Below are 24,266 nucleotides of genomic sequence, written 5' to 3' on the forward strand. Positions count from 1 at the left end.
AATCAGATACTTTCTTCTTTATTTTTAGAAAACTATTTCTGCTTCAAAATATTGATAATTTTTAATAGTTTTATGTTAATATTTTGTTAACAGAATGTTAAAACAATTTAAAAATCAGATACTTTCTTCTTTATTTTTAGAAAACTAACTCTTATTCAAAATATTGATAATTTTTACTACTTTTTATGTTAATATTTTGTTAACAGGACGTTAAAACAATTTAAAAATCACATATTTTCTTCCTTATTTTTAGAAAACTATTTCTGATTCAAAATACTGATAATTTTTAATAGTTTTTATGTTAATATTTTGTTAAAAGGATGTTAAAACAATTTAAAAATCAAGTATTTTCTTCCTTATTTTTAGAAAACTATTTCTGATTCACAATATTGGTAATTTTTACTAATCTTTATGTTAATATTTTGTTAACAGGATGTTAAAACAATTTAAAAATCAGATATTTTCTTCCTTATTTTTAGAAAACTATTCCTGATTCACAATATTGATAATTTTTACTAATCTTTATGTTAATATTTTGTTAACAGGATATTAAAACAATTTAAAAATAAGATATTTTCTTCCTTATTTTTAGAAAACTATTTCTGATTCAAAATATTGATAATTTTTACTACTTTTTATGTTAATATTTTGTTAACAGAACGTTAAAACAATTTAAAAATCAGATATTTTCTTCCTTATTTTTAGAAAACTATTTTTGATTCAAAATATTGATAATTTTTACTAGTTTTTATGTTAATATTTTGTTAACAGGACGTTAAAACAATTTAAAAATCAGATATTTTCTTCCTTATTTTTAGAAAACTATTTCTGATTCAAAATATTGATAATTTTTACTACTTTTTATGTTAATATTTTGTTAACAAAACGTTAAAACAATTTAAAAACCAGATATTTTCTTCCTTATTTTTAGAAAACTATTTCTGATTCACAATATTGATAATTTTTACTAGTTTTTATGTTAATATTTTGTTAACAGGACGTTAAAACAATTTAAAAATCAGATATTTTCTTCCTTATTTTTAGAAAACTATTTCTGATTCACAATATTGATAATTTTTACTAATCTTTATGTTAATATTTTGTTAACAGGATGGTAAAACAATTTAAAAATCAGATATTTTCTTCTTTATTTTTAGAAAACAATTTCTGATTCAAAATTTTTACTAGTTTTTATTACTAAAATGTTAAAATTATTAAAAAAAAACATTTTCTGATTGAAATTAGTGATAATTTTTACGTTTCCATATTGAAATTTTGTTAACAGGATCTTAATTATGAAAAATATTAATGAAAAATGATTTTTTATCTAACGCTTGAATATTTAGAGGAATGTTAAAATTAAAAATTAAATAATTTAATGTTTACCATTTAGTTATTTTAAATAAATGTTTTGATTTGAATTTAAATTTTATCAATATGTTGTAAAAATGTCAAAGCAAACAAACATGTTGACAATGTCATAGCAATTTTGTCAGGTTTCCAATAAAAAAACAAATCACTGAATTAATTTACAAAATGTAAAAACAAATATCCATTTTATCAGACAATTCTTCTTCAACCACCCCAATTCTTGGTCCCCCACCCACCGAAGACAAAACCAAAAAATTAAAAAAAAATACGCAAACGATTCCGCCGGACGCGAAGAGAGCACACACACTTTTCTCTAATTAAATTAATTATTAACCGTCCAATTTGGCCGGAGCTTTTGTGCCATACGGAATATGCAGGGCCCCGTCCAACGTATCCGGGGGCTTTAACTTTGAGCATATTTTATCATGTTTAAGTGTTTTTGATTTAATGACGCGCAACCCCTCCACCATCTCCCACCACCACCACCACACTAAACCAACCACCTCTTCACTCTACACATTTTTTTTCTCCTATTATTACTCATCAATTATGTAACCGGGGGGCTAATTAAACGCCAACTTCACCGCAACTCAAAACTATTGTACCAAACAAAAAAAAAACCCAAATCAACCCCTTAGGCCAGCATCCGGCGAACCCGTTGTCTTCGCCTGTTTGCACACCGGAACGCCGAGGGGGGAGGGTGGTAACCGACAGGTTCTCGGGAGGACGCGCAGCCCCGAAGAACATCCCCCGCGCTTCGGCGGCGCGACGCGAGAGAGAAGGGGCGGGCGGCCCCATTTAAATCGCTGATATTATCTCGATAACATCAGTAATAACTCGCGACCCCGACGTGCTCACATTCCAACCGTGCGATGTATTCGCTGTACCGGGCCTGGCTGTCGATGGGACCGTGCGAGAACCTGCCCCCTTTGCTGTTACCACCTCAAGGGCCCCTAAATCTGAGTGCTCCCGTCAACCAGCCCGGCGTCCCGGACGTGTCCCTCCAAGTGGGGCCGTCGTTGACACAGTTTTCGGCCCACAAGCAGGTGCTGAGCACCCACAGCGGCTTCTTCAAGGCCGCCCTCCTCAACCACACTGGTAAGACTAAGATAATTGAGTTAATTAGTTGAGAGGTTGTTGGTGTTTGTTTAGGTAACGCTCCCATAGCGGTGCCCAACGTGAACGTGGACGAGTTCTCGTCCCTGCTCACCTTCATGTACACCGGCTTCCTGGACCTCAACCTGAGCAACATCTACAACATCCTGCTGGCCACCCACATCCTCCACATGCCCAAGGCCCTGGAGATTTGTCGCACCTTCCTCCTGCACAGCCAGAACGCCGAAATGCTCCAGCGCCAGTGCAACATCGTCAAACCAATACCCAGTAGGAAGGCCATGCTTCCAACCACCCAAATCTACCCACCCAACAGCTTCAACATGCTCAGAAAGTCGGAGGACACGCCGTTCCGGGTGGTGGAGGCCAACCCCCCGCCAGACCCGGACCTAACCAAGGCCTCCACCTCCAAAGAGCCGGAGCCACCCGAGTGCAAGAGACCGGAGAAGAAACCCAAACTGAAGTGCCGCCAGGAGAACATGCCAGGCGAGAAAGTTATAGTGGACATAGCGTGTTGCGACGGTCCCGTGCGCTTCCACCGCGTCGTCAACAAGAACTACGGCCTCCCCGCCAGCGACCAGCCCTTCGAAATCCAAAAAGAAGTGAACAGAAACGCCGTCCTCAACAAGGTGATGAACGAGAACATCCACAGCAAGCTGGACGACGCCGAAAACTCCGAGCAAAGCACGGAGATCTTCACCTGCCTGTACTGCAATCACACGTTCAAGTCGCAGTACTGCTTCCAGAAGCACGCGCGCCGCCACCTCAATCCCGTCAGTCTGGAGGCGAAGGCGGTGCCCAAGGAGCAGGTGGCGAAGCGCGAGGTCAAACTGTTGGATATGAACGTGCAGTATTATCCGTGCAAGACGTGCGGCTCGAAGTTTCCCAGTTATTATTTCGTGCACAAGCACAGGAAGCTGTGCCATCCGGAGGAGATGGCCGACAACAACAACAAGAACAACGAGATCGTGCCCGAGGGCAGCGGGATCGGGGAGGAGAGCAGTGGAAGTGCCATCGACGTGGTCGCCATCCACGGCGAGAACGACGATTGAATTGTTTTTTTGCTGTTAGTTATTGGCTTTAGCAATAATGGGAAATACATATCAATATGTTTTTTGTTGTATATATATAAATGAGCAATAAAGTTGTTTTGATCTCGACCCTGTTTTAATTTTAAATACTCAATAATTATATTGAATTTAAAATTCATCTGAACATCATTAAAATTAACTAAATGTGGCATCAATTATTTTATACGTCAAAATTTTATTTGTATATTAATATTAATAATTGTTAATCTTTTATAATTTAATTAACTAAATTTTTAAAATATATTTTTGATATTCAGAAATAAATTAATTATTTTCTACACTATTTTTTAAATATTTTTTATTAAAAATAAATGTAAATAATTACATATCCTTGAAATACTTAAAATATACAAAAATTATAATATTATTGAACTTAAAAAACATATAAAAATTTAATTTCCAAAAATATATAAAATGCCCAGAAAATACAAAAACAAATTAATAAAAATAATTAAATGTCCTTGAAAATACTTAAAATATATAAAAATTTTTAGAAATTTTAATATTCTTAAACAAGCTAAAAATTATCAGAGATTTAAAATAGTTTATTTTTATTGGAGTTTAAATATTAATATTTTATTTAATAAATATAATAATTAAAAAAATATTTATTTTCTTCCATATTTTTTAAAATGCATTTCTCATTTAAAAATATAATTTAAAACTATAAAATATAATTCTAAAACAAATAAATATCTCCAAAATATTTAGAGAATACATTTTTGTATTTTTAAATAAATAAAGATTTAGAGATTTAAAATATTGATAATTTTTATTGAAGTTTAAATATTAATATTTTATTTAAAAAATATAAAAAATAATTTAAAAAATAGTTCTTTTCTTCCATATTTTTTAAAATGTATTTCTTATTTAAAAATGTAATTTAAAACTATTAAATATAATTCTAAAAGAATTAAATATCTCCAAAATATTTAGAAAATACAACATTTTTGTATTTTTAAAAAAAATTAAAAAAGATTAAGAAATTTAAAATATTGATAATTTTTATTGGAGTTAAAATATTAATATTTTATTTAAAAAATATAAAAAATAATTAAAAAATTAGTTATTTTCTACCATAATTTTTAAAAAGGAATTTCTCATTTAAAAACATAAATTAAAACTATTAAATATAATTTTAAAACAATTAAATATCTCTAAAATATTTAGGAAATACAAAATTTTATATTTTTAAGGAAATTAAAAAAGATTTGGAGACTCAAAATATTAATAATTTTTATTGGAATTTCAATATTAAGATTTTATTTAAATAATAGAAAGAATAATTAAAAATTTAGTTATTTTTCCCTTAATTTAATTTATAATTAAATATCTCCAAAATATTTGGAAATTAAAAAATTTTAAATTTTTAAACAAATTAAAAAATATTGATAAATTTTCTTGGAATTTTAAATTTAATATTTCATTTAAAAAATGTAAAAAATTAGTATACTTCCTTTTTTTACCTCTATTAGTTTTAAATTATAGAATAATTAAATATCTTTAAATAATAAGAAAAAGAAAAAAGATTTAGAAAATTAATTAATTTTGTTATACGATATTGAATCAATTAAAAATATAGCTGATATTCTTTGTTTTAATTTCTATAGAAAGTTAATGATATTATGGACATATTTTTTTACATTTATATCAATCTTTAAAAATATTACTCTGATTTAAAATACTTTTTAATTTATATTTTAAATAATTTATAACAAATTAATAAATTAATTGATTATTGTAATATTTAAAATATACAAAATTTAGCAATGAATTTAAATAAATAAAACCTAATCACAATTATTATTATTGTTTTATTAATATTTTCTGAATTATTCTTTCTATTTTTTAGAACATAAATAAAGTTTTGAATTAAAACTTGAATAAACATAGACTAAATAAAATTATTTTAAAATTAGTTATTACAACGTCAAAATAGATAAATGAATAAAAATATAAATTAATCACCATTTCACAGCGTTTTAAACAAAATAATTTCATTTGCTTTAATCAAAAATCATTATTCTTTTACCTTTCTAACAAATTAAATGCAAATATTTTTCAATAACATTTCAATTTCAATTTTTTTAAGTATTACCTCAATTAAAAAATCGTTTCCTGTTTATACCTTTCGTTTTGTTTCCCGTATTTGATTAAAAGTAATTCGTGCATCAGCACACTGATATTACGTAACTTAATGTCGTTTCAACGACAGTTAAAAAGACATTACATCACTGTGATAGGAAAACCAGTCTTACCTTGCATTGATGCTGCTTCCTCGTCACTCGTCTCCATCGGCGTGCTCTCCTCTTTTCTCCTGTCCTTCTTCTTCTTGTTCTCCGTCACCGTCGTCGCGTTCTGATCGCTGCAACCGCAAGAAAAACAAAAATCAAAGATCAGGAGCATTCAACAGATCACTTTTGATTCCCTCCGACCGTTAAAACCCGAAATTGATATTAAATTCCCCGCGGCGCACCGCGAACCGCGGGGGAAGGCCGAGGGAAAATTTAACAAACACAATTTGCATTACAATCTGCCGGAGTGTTTTCGTCGGGCGGGGAGGACGGGTCGGCGTCGGCCCGCTGCACAATTATCGGCACGGTTATACGGCGAGTCCATCAATTTGCAAAATTGATAACCCGCTCTTTGATTCAATTTGAATTTAAAATCGTCTTCGGGACCGATTCCGGAACGATTTTGTTTGCCTCCCCGCATCGCGATCGGGATTTTAACTTTATTATTGTTGCCGTCGCGTACCTGGCGTTCTCCGTCGACGGCTCGTTCTCCTTCTTGCACTCCTTGACGCCGTCCACCATGCGGTCTTTGCCGTCCTCGTGGAAAAAATTCTTGTTCCTGTAGTCCTCGTACGAGTTGAAGTCTTTGAAGACCTTCGTCTCCTCGTCCGGTTCCGTTTTGGTCGCGGTCACGACGCTGGTCGTCGCCGCCGTCGATATCACCGTCGCCGACGTGGTGGTGATCGTCGAAACGGCCGACGACGACGTCGTCACCGACGAGGTGGTGGCAGTTGTCGCCGAAGGCGACGCAGTCGTCACCACTGAGGCTGAAACAACAGATAAAAACAAGTTAACAACTAAACCAATGATAATTCTGGTATGAAACTATATAGTAATATATATACTGGATTGCCTAACTTTTTAAAACGGACTGTGTCGCCCTCTATTACCCAATAGTTAAATTAACATATTTTAATCGGATTACATGAAGTTAACTTACAGTTTTGAGGTGACCCAACGCCCGTACCAGTAGTAGCCTGAGGACTGGAACCAGCTGGCTGCGAGGTGGCCACGTTCGCAGACGACGTCGTCGTCGCCGCCGTCGTGGCGGTCGCCGATGTCGTGGTGGTCGTCGAAACGGTCGACGACGGCGGCGTCGAGCTGCGGGCGACCGGAGCGTCGGCGGGCGCGTCGTTGGCATTCGGGGCGGCGGGCGTCGACGACTGCGAGGCCGCGGCAGCGGCAGCGGCAGCCGCAGCGGCTGCCGCCGCAGCTGCCGCGGTCCGCGAGTTCGCACCGGTCTTCTGCTGCTGTTCGCGCTGCAATCGTGTTGTGACGCCTGTAACAAAAAAAAATAAAACAATTAATTAAATGACTCGTTCCTTAGTTTTAAAGGAGTTGAAAGTTGCTGAATGGTACACGCAGCGCCATCTGTGACCCGGAAGTTGTGGCACAAACAGTTAACTGTATTTATATTGATTACAGGACTAGAAGGGGCACAAAATCGATAGGGTGCGACGCCACCGCCAGCCAGCGAGCGGTAGCCGAAGTTGCATATCGATTACTTCAAACTTACAGGTTTAAACCATTCATTTGATTCGTGAAATCCGTGTTAGGGCACAGATGGCGCTTTAGTACTGTGTAATTTTTGTAGATGAACAAATCTTACCCGTCGTCAAGATGTCAACGACAGAGGCGTTCGCCGCATTGTTCACCTTCTGGGTGCTGCTGCGCGAGCTCCTCGTCCGCTGACGGCTCTTCCGTAGCAGTTGCTTGTAGTTCTCCGTCTTCTTGCTAAGATAGTAGTATTGTACGCAGTCGGCCACGCTCTTCCTGTCCAAATACGAGGCTATGATGCCGAAATTCTTCGGATGTTGCAGGTACTTCTCCTTGAACACCTCCTTCTCCTGCGGCGTCCACACGTTGAGGAACTTGCGGTCCTTGTAAACCGATTCCATGTCGTCGACGTGACCGTTGTTGTCCTCGTATTTGATGCGACGTTCGCGCGCGTCCAACAATATCGGCGGTATGACGGCGTAGCTGCGCATCTTCTTGTCCTCCAGCGCCTGTTCCTGGAGGTTGTCCATGATCTCTTCCATGTCGGCCTCGGACTTCACCCGGGAACCGACCCTGTTGAACCTGGAAGAGTGCAATGATTGTATTGTGTTGAATGTTGTCGAGCAAATGTGTTGACGAGGCGTGTGTGTGCAAACAATGGGTCAACGCACTCGCGCTATCACTTATTGATTTGCGGTCGTTAATGGAGCACACAAATATCTGACAATTCAAATGTTGGCTGAATACAGCCCTGGTTTGGTACAGGCGTTTCCTGGTTTGTGTTGCCAACTTAAAACTTAACTAACAGTTTAGACGCATTTTAATTGGTTAAATATGAATATAATTAAATAATTTTGGAAATTAATACATTTTAATTGATTTATAACTAATTACTATAGTTTAAATTATTTAAAAATTGGAAATCACAATAAAAAAAATTGCCAACTTTAGAGGCAAAGTCCCAAGATGTTGACAGGGGTGTATTTAAAAATTTCTCATTTGTTAACTACATAAAATATTTTTAATATAACTACATAAAAAAAATTGTCAAAATCGACAGTAACAACTAATTAATAATAAAAAGAAATTAAAATAATTATAAAAAGTGTAATATCTTATTGCCAATAGTATTTTAAGGATTTTTTCTCCTTTATTAATTAAATAAAATGTTTTAGAGGTGATAATTACATAAAAAATTGGCCAAAACCAACAGCAAGAATCATTTAAAGCTCTAAAATGGAAATTAAAATGTAAAAATCCCAATTCAAAGCCACAAACCCAAGAAAAACCAGTCAAATTCGACAAAATCAAAGTGTTTGGCAACGAAATTATACCGTTCTTTGTCCTCACGCTGCTTCCTGAGTTCGGGGAACACCTTCTCGAAGAACTCCCTGTTCTTCGCCTCCTTGCCCTTGCGCTTCGAACTGCTCTCCACCTTGTCGACCTTCCTGAGCCACTCCTGCATCAGCTTCGAATAGGTCTCCGTCAGATAGCAGTTGCGCGTCTCCTTCTCCGCATGGCGCCGCTTGAAGTACTCGATCAGCCGCGACTTGAGCGCCACGTGTTTGCGCTTGTTCTCGTGATAGACGGCCGTGTCGCTCGGCTGATTGTACAGCGGCCAATCGACCTTGGGACCAAGCGCGTCCAGTTTGCCGTGGGCGTTCTGCGCCTTCTTGCGATTCTCCGCGTAAATTTTCTGATGGAGGCTTTGGTGTTTCGGCTGCGTGTCCTCTTCCACTTCGTTCTTGACGGACGGCTTGTTCGCCACCTCCTCCAGCTCCTGTTCCTTCTTCTTGAGTATGGCGATGGAGGACTCCGTCTTGGCGATTTCCCGATCCACCTTGCCGATCTGCTGGATCAGCTCGTCCTTGGTCGTGCGGAACGCCTGGTCCTCCTGCTGCACGTGGTCGGGCAGCGTGGGCGAGATCGCCTCCACCTGGGGGTTGTACGAACCGGGCTGATCCTGCAACGGTGAACGTATAAACTTCGTCCCGGGCGTGAATGCTGCGTTACTCACCCTGGTTTCGATGCGGAGCGGCTGCACCGGCTCCTTGTCCGACAGCCGGATCTTCTTGAGCGGCTGCTGCCCCCCGATGCCGTCCTCTATCACGACCCCCTGCATGGGCTCCCTGCCCGTCCTGCCCGGTCCGTAGTCGCTGTTCGGCAACAGCGATATCCTGTTCGGCCTGTAGTCCCTGTAGATGCCGCCGCCGATGGGCAGCGGGGGCGCAGCCTGCACCTGGGCGGGCGCCTGCTGCTGCTGCTGCTGCTGTTGGGAGGCGGCCGACGCGGCCACCGAGGCGACCGGATAGCGTTGCTGCAGCGCCTGTATTTGGAGGGCCTGTTGGGGGCCGCTCGCCGCCACCGGGTAGGCGGCGGCGCCGAAGCGGGCGGCCGCCGACGGCGACCGGGACGGCTTGTACAGCTCGGACTGGGCCACGTGGCCCGGATGAGAGCTGGGATTATGGCTGGCTCTGGAAAATGGAACACGATACGTTATTATTATTTATGTTTAATATTTCAGGATTAATTCAGATCATTACATAAAAAATTAACCTATCAGATATTTGCGATGCAATAAATAAATACGTTTATAATATCAGCAATTTAAGATATCATATTATGATAAAATGAAAAAATATTATTTCTATAATTAAACTTGTTTATTGTACGTAATATTAAATAATTGCTTAATAGATAAATAAATCACTTTTAATACAACATTAGATAAAAATAAAAAGGGATCTGATCATAGACAGATTTTTATATTTTGACTTGATTTAAATATATTGTTACATGAGTAATTTCTGTAGATAAGTATCTTTTTTATTCTAGGATAAAATAGAATAAAGAGATCGACAGTATTCTAGAATAGAATAAAATAAAGAGATCTACAGAAGTGCAGATTGGTAGAACAGTACAGATATGTCTACAGTTTCCTAGGACAGAATTTAATTGAAATGTTCACAGTATTCTATAGTAAAAAAGAATAGATTGTCAAATAGATCAAACTAGAAAGGAATAGATTACAAATATCAACAGTATTCTAGAATAAAATAGAATAGAAACATCAGTATTCTAAAAAAATATAGAACAAAAAGGTCCTCAGTAATCTAGAATAAAAAAAGAGTATAAGATCAATTTATAAAATAGAATAGGGAGACCTTCACTATTTTAAGATAGAATAGAATAAAAAGATTGACAGTATTCAAGAATAGAATAAAATAAAGAGATCTACAGTAGTGTAGATTGAAAGAACAGGACAGAAATGTCTACAGTGTTCCAGGATAGAATTCAATTGAAATGTTCACAGTATTCTATGGTAAAAAAGAATAGATTGACAAATAGATCCAACTAGGAAAGAATAGAATACAAATGCCAACAGTATTCTAGGATAAAATAGAATAGAAACATCTACAGTATTCTAAAAAATTATAGAATATAAAGGTTCTCATTGGACTTTGTAATAAGAAAGTAATTTATTCTACACAATAAAAAAAACACTAAGCCATTATTTGGTGTTTAGATGATATGTTGGTTGTCTACTTTAAACATGCATGCAAGTCCTGCCATCTGTGAAAAGTATAGAATATAAAGGTCCTCATTGGATCTTGTAATAAGAAAGTAATTTATTCTGCACATTAAAAATAATACTAAACCATTATTTGATGTTTAGATGATATGTGGGTTGCTTACTGAAAACATACACTAAGTGCCGCCATCTGTATTCAGTTTTTTAATGGAAATATGCTTATTTAAATAAAAAATCGATATAAAAATGTTCTTTTCTTTCTGACCAACACAATTCTAAACAGACTTTTATGTGTTTTTCTTTAATTTTAGTGAAAATAATAGGTTTTTAATTAGAAATTACATTGAACACTTCTATAAAGAAAAAACAAATGGACATAAAAAATACAATAACACAAGACAAACTAATAAAATAAAACAAATAACATGACAATCCGGAAACAATAATTTTATTAAAAAAAAAAAACAAATTCAATATCCATCCCCGGGACTCGTGTCCCGGCACGCCGACGACCCGGGGGCCCGGGGTCCCCGCTCGCCCTCGACGGTCCTCGCCCGTCCGCAGCCGAGGCCCGAGTGCGGCCGCGTTTTTTCACCGCTTTCTTTTCAGACGCGCGACCAGACGTGCCGCCCCCCCCCCCTCCCTCCCTCTCCCTCCCCACAACCGCCGGCAACGACAAGGACGACACACGATCGCCGACCAACCGGCGACCGCGTCCGACGATGGCGGACGGCCGGGACGCCGCCCAGCGGCCCCGCCCCCGCCGGCGCCGCCGACTCGCGTTCATTGCGCCGCCGAGCGCCGACGGGTGCGGAGCTTCCGCGCGGAACACGGACGCATCGATCGGGCGTCCCGGATTTTCCGGGGGCGGCGAACCGACCGTTAATGACTGTCCACACACACACACACCCCCCCCCTACGGCTGCGCCGACCGCCGCCCCTTCCTCCGGGCCGGGCCGCAGCTGCGGCGGGTCACTGCGACTCGGGAGTCCGGCGACGCAGGACGGGACGGGTCGTCGGAAGTGCGAGGAGGACCGATTGCTTTTCGGTTGTGCGTTAATTTATTTGTATTTCCTCTTTATTTCGATGTTGTTTTTCGTTGGCGAGGTGAAAATCGTCAAGGCTGATGGGTTGGTATGAAATGCAGGTGGTTCAGGTGTATATTATTTGCTCCACGACTGTGACTCGGTTGGATTCTAATTTGGAAATTATAATGTTAATCGATACACAACAAGATTGATTTGTTTGTTGTTTACAGTATGTAATGAATTGAGTAAGAACTTGTTATTTCGAGTTTTTTATGGAATACATTTTACATAATGTTAAATTAATATGATTTATTGAATTTCTTACTTTTTATAGCTTTTTTTTTAATAGTTAAAGTTCCTTAATATTATTTTTGATGCAACTATATAATTAACTACATACTAATATTCAGAATATTCTTGTTTTTAATATAAATTAGATGTTTTTGAATACCCACTTAACATTTTGGGTCTTTCATTACAATAAATTTTAGATTATTCTTAATAAAAACAGTAAATTTATTCTTATTTTCAATATATTTGTGAAAATTCATATTCAGAATACTATTTTTGACTGACTTCAGAATACTATAAAATTAACAATTAATATTCAGCAGATTCTTGATTTAATTATATATATATTTAAATATCCGTTGGTAAATTTCTTATTCTTATCTATTTTTAGATTTTTACATAACAGTAGATTTAGGAATATATTTTCCATAATATTTAATTTGTATGATTTATAAAATGTCCTTTTATTTAAAGAATTTTGAATAAAAGAAAGTTTCCGAATAGTTAAATATTAATTTTCAAAGAAATCTTATTTCCTTATTTTTCATTTTAAACATTATTCCATGTGTTTTGTTTAATTTTTTGAAACTAGCTTTAAAAATTGAATTATTGCTGACATTAATTAAAAAACAGATTCAAACAACTTATATAATTAAAGAAATTGATTATTGAACTCAATATATTGAAAAATTTGGAAAAAATCAATACAAAAATACTAAAACTAAAAATTAACTATTAACGGTTAAAACTAACGTTTAAAATTGAATTATAGATGAAATTAATTAAAAACGAGGTTCAAACAACTTTTATAGTTAAGAAAATTGATTTTTAAACCTAATTTATTGATAAACCTGAATAAAACAATCCAGAAACGTTAAACTAAAAAAATAATTAATACTAAACGGTTAAAAATAACGTTTACAACTGAATTATTGCTGAAATTAAATGAAAAAGAGGTTCAAACAACTTTTATAGTTAAATAAATTGATCTTTAAACTCAATTTGTTAAAAAAACTTGGAGAAAACATTACAACAATATTAAAACTAAGAATTATAAATAATTAACGGTCAAAACTAACGCTTAAAATTGAATTATAGATGAAATTAATGAAAAACGAGGTTCAAACCACTTTTATAGTTAAGAACATTGATTTTTGAACCTAATTTATTGAAAAATCTGACCAAAACAATCCAGAAATACTAAAATTAAAAATAATCAAATAATAAACGGTTAAAAATAACGTTTACAACTAAATTATTGGTGAAATTTATTGAAAAAGAGGTTCAAACAACTTTTATAGTTAAATAAATTGATCTTTAAATACAATTTGTTAAAAAAATTGGTGAAAACATTACAACAATATTAAAACTAAAAATTATAAATAATTAACGGTTAAAACTAACGTTTAAAATTGAATTATTAATGAAATTAATTAAAAACGAGGTTCAAACCACTTTTATAGTTAAGAACATTGATTTTTGAACCTAATTTATAGAAAACCTGAACAAAACAATCCAGAAATACTAATATTAAAAATAATTGAATAATAAATGGTTAAAAATAACGTTTACAACTAAATTATTGGTGAAATTTATTGAAAAAGAGGTTCAAACAACTTTTATAGTTAAATAAATTGATCTTTAAACCCAATTTGTTAAAAAACTTGGAGAAAACATTACAACATTATTAAAACTAAGAATTATAAATAATTAACGGTTAAAACTAACGTTTAAAATTGAATTATTGATGAAATTAATTAAAAATGAGGTTTAAACCACTTTTATAGTTAAGAACATTGAATTTTGAACTTAATTTACTGAAAAACCTGAACAAAACAATTCAGAAATACTAAAATTAAAAATAATTAAATGATAAACGGTTAAAAATAACGTTTACAACTGAATTATTGGTGAAATTAATTAAAAACGAGGTTCAAACTACTTTTATAGTTAAGAAAATTGTAATTTAAATCTACTTTGTTGAAAAGCTTGAAGAAAATAATCCAGAAATATTAAAATTAAAAATAATTAAATAACTAACGGTAAAAACTAACGTTTAAAAATGAATTATTGCTGAAATAAAACTGAAAACTGATTTTTAAACCTGATTTATTGTACAACTTGAGGAAACCAATTCAGAAACAGTGAAACTAAAAATTATTAAACGATTATCTGTAAAAACTAACGTTTAAAATTGAATAATTGTTGAAATTAATTAAATAAAAAAGGTCAAACAACTTTTATAGTTGAGAAAATTGATTTTTGAGTCAACTTTATTAAAAAACTTGAAGAAAACAATTCAGAAATACAAAAACTAAAAATTATCAAACGATTAACGGTTAAAACTAACGTTTATAGTTGAATAATTGATAAAATTAATTAAAAACGACTTTCAAACAGTTTTTATAGTTCAGGAAATGGATTTGAAACAGTTTTAATTAATAATAATAAGTCTAATTTTGGAACAGTCACGTACTTGTTTACGTTGATTAATATTTGTTTATAATTAATTACACATGTCTAGTTCAATGTACATATTGGTAATTGTTATCTTTATTATCAAATTTGTGGAATTTACAATGATTTGCAGCATATTAACTATAAATTGTTGTCCAAATAAACATTTCATTTTATTTACTCAACTTTAGTACAAAAATACCCAAAAAAAAATGCAAAAACTTTACACATTAAAACTTTCAAAATAAAAAAAGTTTCAATAAACTTTTCTAATCATCGAACTTTGTTGACGACTTTAATATGCGCCGTCCAAACTTCGAGGCTTTCTCAACAATTTTATCTATGTACCGCACAAATAAATAAACAATTTTATTTTCTTTTCGTATGTTCATAAAGAAAAAACTTCCATCCGTCTGATTTATTTATTTATTGTGCCACGTCGAACAAAGAACGCGCTTCCACGTAATACCCAGCTAATGTCCCCGACCATTATAAACGCATTAGCCCGTTCACTAACACGAAATTACCCACGCGGAGATAAAAATCTTATTTTCTTTACCCTCTGATTATAAAAAATGCGCCCAAACAAAACAACAGAAAAAAACGATCTGTCTTAGTACTAATTATTACAATATTAATAAATAACTGATAAAGTTTCGTTTGTTTTAAAATTAATTTTATAAACAAATACGTTATCCGTTTTAAAATTTGTACGTGCATTTTATTATTTTTGTACGTTTATTTTTAACCAGCAACATTATTTTAAGTTTTGGAAGACCTTTCACAATTTTAACTGTTGGTATTTTTGAACGTTGTTCAGCCTTCCAATATTTTAAGTTTACAACTCTATTTTTTGTGGTAATTAAAAGTCACGAGTAAATTTATGGATTTTTAATTAATTTGAGTAATAATTCAGTTTTAAACGTCAGTTTTAACCGTTATCTGTTTAATAATTTTTAGTTTTAGTATCTCTGAATTGTTTTCTTCAAGTTTTTCAATATATATGGTTGAAAAATTATTTCCCCTAACTATAAAAGTTCTTTGACCGTTATTTGAACCTAGTTTTTAATTATTTTTAACAATAATTCAATTTTAAGCGTTAGTTTTAACCATTAATTGTTCAATTATAGAATTTCTGAATTATTTTCTTCAAGTTTTAATAAATTAGGTACAAAAATCAATTTCCCTATCTATAAAAGTTGTTTGAACGTTAGTTTTAACCGTTTATTGTTTAAATATTTTTCGTTTTAATATTTCTGATTAGTTTTCTTTAAGTTTTTCAATAAATTAGGTTCAAAAATCAACTTTCTTAATCATAAAAGTTATTTCAATGTAATATTTAATTAATTTCACAAATAATTGTGTTTTAAACGTTAGTTTTAACGGTTAATTGTTCAATAATATTTATCTTGAGTATTTTTGAATGGTTTTCTTCAAGTTTTTTAATAAATTAGATTCAAAAATCAACTTTCCTAACAATAAAAATTGTTTAAACGTTAGTTTTAACCATTTATTGTTTAAATATTTTTCGTTTTAATATTTCTGAATTGTTTTCTTTAAGTTTTTCAATAAATTAGGTTCAAAAATCAATTTTATTAATTATAAAAGTTGTTTCAAAGTAGTTGTTAATTAATTTCACAAATAATTCTATTCTAAACGTTAGTTTTAACCGTTAATTGTTCAATAATATTTATCTTGAGTATTTTTGAATTGTTTTCTTCAAGTTTTTTAATAAATTAGGTTCAAAAATCAATTTCCCTAACAATAAAAGTTGTTTGAAGGTCGTTTTTAATTAATTTCACCAATAATTCAATTTTCAACGTTAGTTTTAGCTGTTAACAGTATAATAATTTAGTTTCAGTCTGAAACGTTTTCTTCAAATTTTTCAATAAATTAGCTTCAAAAATCAATTTTCTTAACTATAAAACTTATTTCAACCTCGTTTTTGATTATTTTCAGCAATAATTCAACTTTAAACATTAGTTTTAACCGTTAATTGTTCAATAATTTTCAGCTTTAGCATTCCTGAATTGGTTTTCAATAAATTAGGTTCACAAATCAATTTCCTTATTAATAAAAGTTGTTTGAAAGTCGTATTAAATTAATTTCAGCATTGATTCAATTTTAAACGTTAGTTTTAGCCGTTAACAGTTTAATAACTTTTAGTTTTAGTATTTCTGAAATATTTTCTTCAAGTTTTTCAATAAATTAGATTAATAAATCAATTTCTTTAACTATAAAAGTTGTTTGAACGTTGTCTTTAATTAATTTCAGAGACAATTCAATTTTTAACGTTAGTTTTAACCGTTAACTGTCCAATATTTTTTAGTTTTAGTACTTCTGAATAGTTTTCTTCAGGTTTTTTCCTTTTTTATGCTGCAAAATCAATTTTTTTTATCAATAAATAAGTTGTTTGACCGACATTTTTAATTAATTTCAGTAATAATTCAATTTTAAACTTTAGTTTTAACCGTTAATTGTTTAATAATTTTTAGTTTTACTACTTCTGGAATTTTTCAATAAATTTTATTTATCTTCTTCTATTATTTATAAGTTTATATTTATTTTTTTTTTAATTTTTAGTTAAATAATTAAATCCTTTATATAAACAATGTCTTAAATCCATTTGAAAAACATCTAAATAATGTTCCTGATATCAGATCCGTGTGAACCGACTTTAGCACCAAAATCATTAAAAATTAACCCACGGACGCCTAGCCAACAATAAATTTTTCCTTCAGCCCCAACAACAAAAAAAAAAAACCCAAAACAAAACAAACTACGAAACAGGCCGACTGATCGATATCGTCCGTCACAAGTGAAAGGGGCCTAATCTATGCCCGACGACGACAAACATAAACGGTTTCGCCGTGCGGATTTCCATCCTGGCCGCGTTGTCACGACCGCCGGGCCCGTTCCCCCACTACCAACGCGCGCCCCACCACCCGATCGTATCTCCGGCCCGCGGGCCTTCCCCCGGACGGTCGCAGCGCCGTGGAGGGGGCGACGTGTGTGTGTGTGTGCCGTTCCCCGGTGCACTTGTCTCACCGACTCGCCGATTCTGTTGCGGATGTTCGAATTGAATGGGCGACGTTGCCGCTGCTGCGCGGTGGAGGGGGTGAAGGGGGGCGGCGTTGCCGAGTGCCACATTCGTGTTTTCGTTGTGGAACAGAGAGAGAGACGGTACGGATGGTCGGACGTTTGAGGTTGGTTGGGGTCGGGACTTCGTGGACTGTTTCTGTGCTCGAATAAATGTTGAACGAATTTCGGAAATGAATGCAGGAACACGCTTAGGGAAAGACGAAAACGATATTTTTACCCTAACAAAATTACAAAAATTCTCAAGAAAAAACTTAAATAATTAAATTACAAAAAATAATTAATGACATTTTAAAAAAAATTATATGTATAATGAATATTTTAAAATATACTAAAACTAAACTGAAAATTATTTTGTATTTAAATATTTCTGTGTGTGACAAAAATAGAATAAAAATCTCTTAAAAATTTATTAAATTTATGGAAATTAAATTTTAAGCTTGATAAAAAATTGTCAAGGATAATTTAAAAGATTTAAAAAATATTTAAAAATACTGGAATATTTTAACTATTTTTAAAACAGAAAAATGATGATTTTAAGACTTCAAATATTTCTGAATATGATAAAAATTGAATAAAAACACTGAAATTCACATTTAATACTCTTAAAAAAGTATTGAATTTATGGAAATTAAGTTTTAAGCTTGATAAAAAATTGTCAAAGATAATTTAAAAGATTTAAAAAATATTTAAAAATACTGGAACATTCTAACTATTTTTAAAACAGAAAAATGATGATTTTAAGACTTCAAATATTTCTGAGTGTGATAATAAATGAATAAAAACACTGAAATTCACATTTAATACTCTTAAAAAAGTATTGAATTTATGGAAATTAAGTTTTAAGCTTGATAAAAAATTGTCAAGGATAATTTAAAATATTTAAAAAATATTTAAAAATACTGGAACATTCTAACTATTTTTAAAACAGAAAAATGATGATTTTAAGACTTCAAATATTTCTGAGTGTGATAAAAAATGAATAAAAACACTGAAATTCACATTTAATACTCTTAAAAATGTATTAAAATTATGAAAATTAAATTTTAAACTTGATAAAAAATTGTGAAGGATAATTTGAAACATTTAAAAAATATTTAAAATTACTGGAACATTCCAACTGTTTTTAAAAAAGAAAAATGATTTTAAAACTTCAAATATTTCTGAGTGTGACAAAAAAAGAATTGAAATACTGAAATTTACATTTAATACTCTTGAAAATGTATTAAAATTATGAAAATTAAATTTTAAACTTGATAAAAAATTGTGAAGGATAATTTGAAACATTTAAAAAATATTTAAAATTACTAGAACATTCCAACTGTTTTTAAAACAGAAAAATGATTTTAAAAACTTCAAATATATCTGAGTGTGACAAAAAAAGAATAGAAATACTGAAATTTACATTTAATGCTCTTGAAAATGTATTAAAATTATGAAAATTACATTTTAAACTTAATAAAAAATTGTGAAGGATAATTTGAAACATTTAAAAAATATTTAAAAATACTGGAACATTCTAACAATTTTGAAAACAGAAAAATATGATTTTAAAACTTCAAATATTTCTGAGAGTGACAAAAAGAGAATAGAAATACTGAAATTTACGTTTAATACTCTTAAAAATGTAATAAAAATTATGAAAATTACATTTTAAACTTGATAAAAAATTGTGAAGGATAATTTGAAACATTTAAAAAATATTTAAAATTACTGGAACATTCCAACTGTTTTTAAAACAGAAAAATGATTTTAAATCTTCAAATATTTCTGAGAGTGACAAAAAAAGAATAGAATTACTGAAAATTACATTTAATACTCTTAAAAATGTATTAAAATTATGAAAATTACATTTTAAACTTAATAAAAAATTGTGAAGGATAACTTGAAACGTTTAAAAAATATTTAAAAATACTGGAACATTCTAATTATTTTTAAAACAGAAAAATGATGATTTTAAAACTTCAAATATTTCTGAGTGTGACAAAAAAAGAATAGAAATACTGAAATTTACATTTAATACTCTTAAAATGTAATAAAAATTATGAAAATTACATTTTAAACTTGATAAAAAATTGTGAAGAATAATTTGAAACATTTAAAAATAATGGAACATTCTAACTGTTTTTAAAACAGAAAAATGATGATTTTAAGACTTCAAATATTTCTGAGTGTGACAAAAAAATAATAGATATACTAAAATTTACTTTTAATACTCTTAAAAATGTAATAAAAATTATGAAAATTAAATTTTAAACTTGATAAAAAATTGTGAAGGATAATTTGAGACGTTTAAAAAATATTTAAAAATACTGGAACATTCTAACAACTTTGAAAACAGAAAAATATGTTTTTAAAACTTCAAATATTTCTGAGTGTGACAAAAAAAAAGAAATAGAAATACTGAAATTCACATTTAATACTAATAAATGTATTAAAATTTGATGATTGATGACAAAAAATTGATGATTTTAAGATATTTCAATATTTTTGGGCATCAAAATATTGTCAAGGTCAAGGTCAAAAGACAACTTTAGTATTTAGAAAAATGGGGATACTATAATTATTTTATAATTAAGAATGTTGGTTATAAGACTATAAATATTTTTGAGTAAGTCTGAGGGAGTTTTAAAACAGTAAAATTCAAGTATAATCCTCTTAAAACAAAAATTAGATCTTAAATTTGAAAATTTACTAAAAATTATAATTTTACGCTTTTAAAGTGATTAAAAATCTGAAAATTGAATTTAAAATTTAAAATATGGACTTAGTTATAATGATATAAAATCAATTTTATAAATAGTATCATGAATATAAATTTCAATAAACTATTAAGATGAGAAAATTAATTACAATATTAAAAATATTATAAATACATTTAATTATTAGATTACTTATTAATTAACCCATTGATATGTGGAAGTATTTAATAAATTATTAAAAAAAAAAACTATCCAAAAATTAAAAACTATTTTTCGAACAACTCCATCCCGTCCAGCACCACAAAAATCCGGACGCCCAACCGTTACAGTGGTAACTTCTCACGAAGCCGGCGCAACGAAACAAAAATAATAAGAGAAAGAAAAAACGCACACACACACACACAACCCGGTACAAAACGGCATTCCCGTTCCATCCGCCCGCATGTTCCGTCGACGTGGCAACGCTCGGCTCCGCGTCAGCCGTTGCCCCACACATCCCACCGCCAGTCGGACGTCGCGACGCCGCCTGAACGCACACACGCCGGACGGCTCGGCTCGGCCTCCTCTCGCCAGCATCGCACCGGCCTCGGTCGCGAGACAATAAGGCAAATGGGGGGGTCTCGTACCTGCAACAAAACAAAAACGGATCCGTTCAGTTTACGATCGATGCATTCGTTTCGTGTTGGGGTTTGTTGGGTCGGCGTCCGCGCCACGGATAAAGTGGCGGAAGGCGGAGGCGGCGACCACCGCCAGTTTGGATTTTTGCGAAGAACAAACGCACAATAAACGATTGTCGTATTTTTAGTTCTGATCGTTGATCGCAGTTCGGTTTCCTGGTTCTATTAATAGGTGACTGGACGAATGAACGCTTTCGAAATGTAATGTAATCAAACGCTGGATTCACTTTTGATTGTTCCGGATTGTTGTTTGTTTTTGTTTTTTCATTGATCAACGGATGGGTTGCTATGAACTTGAATGATGTTGGGATAAGGAAAAATTCTTAAAATCATTAAAACACTTTTCATTCATATTTTAATAAGAACCTTTTTACCCAAAAGTGATGAAAACTTTTTTATTCTGATAAAATAATTGTTTTGAACATACAAATTTATGATATTACAAAAAAAAAAACTGTGAATTTGAACGAAGAAGCTCCAAAATATTGTAAATCAATTCTTAACTGAAAGAATTTCATAATATTTTTAAATTAAATTAATTAATAAAAAGGGAAAATGTCTTGTCTAAGCAATTTACATTACATTTGCAATTTCCTTACAAATTATCTTTAATCCTTATGAACATTTGTAGGTTTTACAGTAAAAAACTAGAAATTTTAATTTTAAACCGAAGCTACTCTGAACCATTGTGAAGTCTTTAAAACTATTTCACAGCATTTTTAAAAGAGAAACAAAGTGTTAACTGGATCATTTTTATTTAATAATTTCGTTTCTGGACAAAATATCTCTAATCTTCATTAATATTTGAAGATTTTACAATGCAAAACCAGAAATTTTAATTTTAAAGTGAAGACAAACCATTGTGAAGTCTTTAAAAGTGTTTCACAGCATTTTAAAAGAGAAACAATGAATTAACTGGATCATTTTTATTTAATTACTTCGTTTCTGGACAAAATATCTCTAATCTTCATTAATATTGGAAAATTTTACAATACAAAACTAAAAATTTTAATTTTAAAGTGAAACAAACCATTGTGAAGTCTTTAAAAGTGTTTCACAGCATTTTAAAAGATAAACAATGTGTTAACTGGACTATTTTTATTTAATTATTTCGTTTCTGGACAAAATGTCTCTCATCTTCATTAATATTTGAAGATTTTACTATACAAAACTAAAAATTTTAATTTTAAAGTGAAGACAAACCATTGTGAAATCTTTAAAATTGTTTCACAGCATTTTAAAAGAGAAACAATGAGTTAACTGGACCATTTTTATTTAATTATTTCGTTCCTGGACAAAATATCTCTAACCTTCATTAATATTTGAAGACTTTACAATACAAAACTAAAAATTTTAATTTTAAAGTGAAGACAAACCATTGTGAAGTCTTTAAAAGTGTTTCACAGCATTTTAAAAGAGAAACAATGAATTAACTGGATCATTTTTATTTAATTATTTCGTTTCTGGACAAAATATCTCTAATCTTCATTAATATAGGAAAATTTTACAATACAAAACTAAAAATTTTAATTTTAAAGTGAAGACAAACCATTGTGAAGTCTTTAAAAGTGTTTCACAGCATTTTAAAAGAGAAACAATGAGTTAACTGGACTATTTTTATTTAATTATTTCGTTTCTGGACAAAATATCTCTCATCTTCATTACTATTTGAAGATTTTACTATACGAAACTAAAAATTTTAATTTTAAAGTGAAGACAAACCATTGTGAAATCTTTAAAATTGTTTCACAGCATTTTAAAAGAGAAACAATGAGTTAACTGGACTATTTTTATTTAATTATTTCGTTTCTGGACAAAATGTCTCTCATCTTCATTAATATTTGAAGGTTTTACTATACAAAACTAAAAATTTTAATATTAAAGTGAAGACAAACCATTGTGAAGTCTTTAGAAGTGTTTCACAGCATTTTAAAAGAGAAACAATGAGTTAACTGGACTATTTTTATTTAATTATTTCGTTTCTGGACAAAATATCTCTAATTTTCATTAATATTTGAAGATTTTACAATACAAAACTAAAAATTTTAATTTTAAAGTGAAGACAAACCATTGTGAAGTCTTTAAAAGTGTTTCACAGCATTTATAAAAGAGAAACAACGTGTTAACTGAACAATTTTTATTTAATTATTTCGTTTCTAGACAAAATATCTCCAATCTTTATATAAAAAATGAAGATTTTGTATTAAGAAACTGAAAAGTTTAATTTTAAAACAAAAATATACAATTTTGAGTTCTTAATTTAGGAAAATTTGTTTTATCATATTAATTAATTAATTTTCATATCAATTTACAAAGCCTTTGTAACATTTCAGTAATTATCAAAACAAAATGCGGCACTGTTATAATTAGTACGGCTGGAAACCGTTAAAAGGTCCAAGAACTGTGGTTCCAACTGGCCGCAAAACCGCACAGGCCTAAATCATCAGAAACGCATTTCCATCACTGAAAAACCGAACCGAAACGAACCGGTACACACGTTCCTCAGACTCCCAAGACTTTCACATTGCTAAAAAGAGGAGAGAGAGAGAGAGAAAGAGAGAAAAAAAAGAAAAGATTAATTAAACAGACCGACGGATTTTTCTCAGTTGGCCCCCGAGAGTCGTTTGCTTCGGAAACCTTGACCGGTTGAACCGGACCGATCTTGCATAACTGTCCGGTTGCGTTCCTTCGGTTTGCGACGCAGTTACAACTCTCGCCGCACGTTGTTGCCGAATTTACCGGGCACCGCGGTACCACGATGAAAGTACCCGCGTGGTACCGACGTACGCAAACTAGTTTTAGCCTTAATTTTTATTTATTCCGTGATTTCCACCCAAAATGTCTACAAAAATGAGAAGAAATGAGTCAACTAAACAATTCATTTTTAATTCTTCTGTTCTCATTCAAAAATATCCTAATCTACATAAATATTTGAAGATTTTCTTATAAAAAAATGTAAATTTTAATTTAGGAATGAAGAAAATTAATACTTGATTGTTAAAAGTGTTTCAGAACATATTTAAAAGTGAAGAAATATGTAAACTAAACAATTATTATTTAATTCTTCTGTTCTCATTCAAATATATCTTTGATCTAGATAAATATATAAAAATT

At 31.8% G+C, this 24,266-nt stretch overlaps 2 protein-coding genes across 2 annotated transcripts in view; one reads left to right on the forward strand and one right to left on the reverse strand.

Moving 5' to 3' along the window:
- The window catches only part of LOC109604753 (uncharacterized), a 58,454-nt gene that overhangs the window by 13,270 nt on the left and 20,918 nt on the right, over positions 1-24,266 (reverse strand). Inside the window, exons 2-7 of the mRNA XM_049969147.1 lie at positions 9,384-9,840; positions 8,701-9,329; positions 7,479-7,948; positions 6,810-7,148; positions 6,333-6,636; positions 5,834-5,940 (exon numbers count right to left, since the gene is read on the reverse strand). Of these exons, the coding sequence (XP_049825104.1) occupies positions 5,834-5,940; positions 6,333-6,636; positions 6,810-7,148; positions 7,479-7,948; positions 8,701-9,329; positions 9,384-9,840 (2,306 nt within the window). The remainder of the gene's footprint in view (positions 1-5,833; positions 5,941-6,332; positions 6,637-6,809; positions 7,149-7,478; positions 7,949-8,700; positions 9,330-9,383; positions 9,841-24,266) is intronic.
- Positions 1,460-3,677, forward strand: LOC109604752 (GDNF-inducible zinc finger protein 1). Its single transcript, XM_020021284.2, has 2 exons — positions 1,460-2,469; positions 2,524-3,677. The coding sequence occupies exons 1-2, from the start codon at positions 2,244-2,246 to the stop codon at positions 3,534-3,536; spliced, it is 1,239 nt and encodes a 412-aa protein (XP_019876843.2). The 5' UTR covers positions 1,460-2,243; the 3' UTR covers positions 3,537-3,677.

This window comes from Aethina tumida, chromosome 6, assembly GCF_024364675.1.
Source record: "Aethina tumida isolate Nest 87 chromosome 6, icAetTumi1.1, whole genome shotgun sequence".
In the NCBI taxonomy this organism is placed as follows: domain Eukaryota; kingdom Metazoa; phylum Arthropoda; class Insecta; order Coleoptera; family Nitidulidae; genus Aethina; species Aethina tumida.

What these genes read in the sequence shown, in the direction of transcription:
- LOC109604752 (XM_020021284.2), top strand. Translation starts at nt 2,244, where the DNA reads ATGTATTCGCTGTACCGGGCCTGGCTGTCGATGGGACCGTGCGAGAAC. An exon ending in CGCCCTCCTCAACCACACTG is followed by an intron (nt 2,470 to 2,523) that starts GTAAGACTAAGA and finishes GTGTTTGTTTAG; the next exon opens with GTAACGCTCCCATAGCGGTG.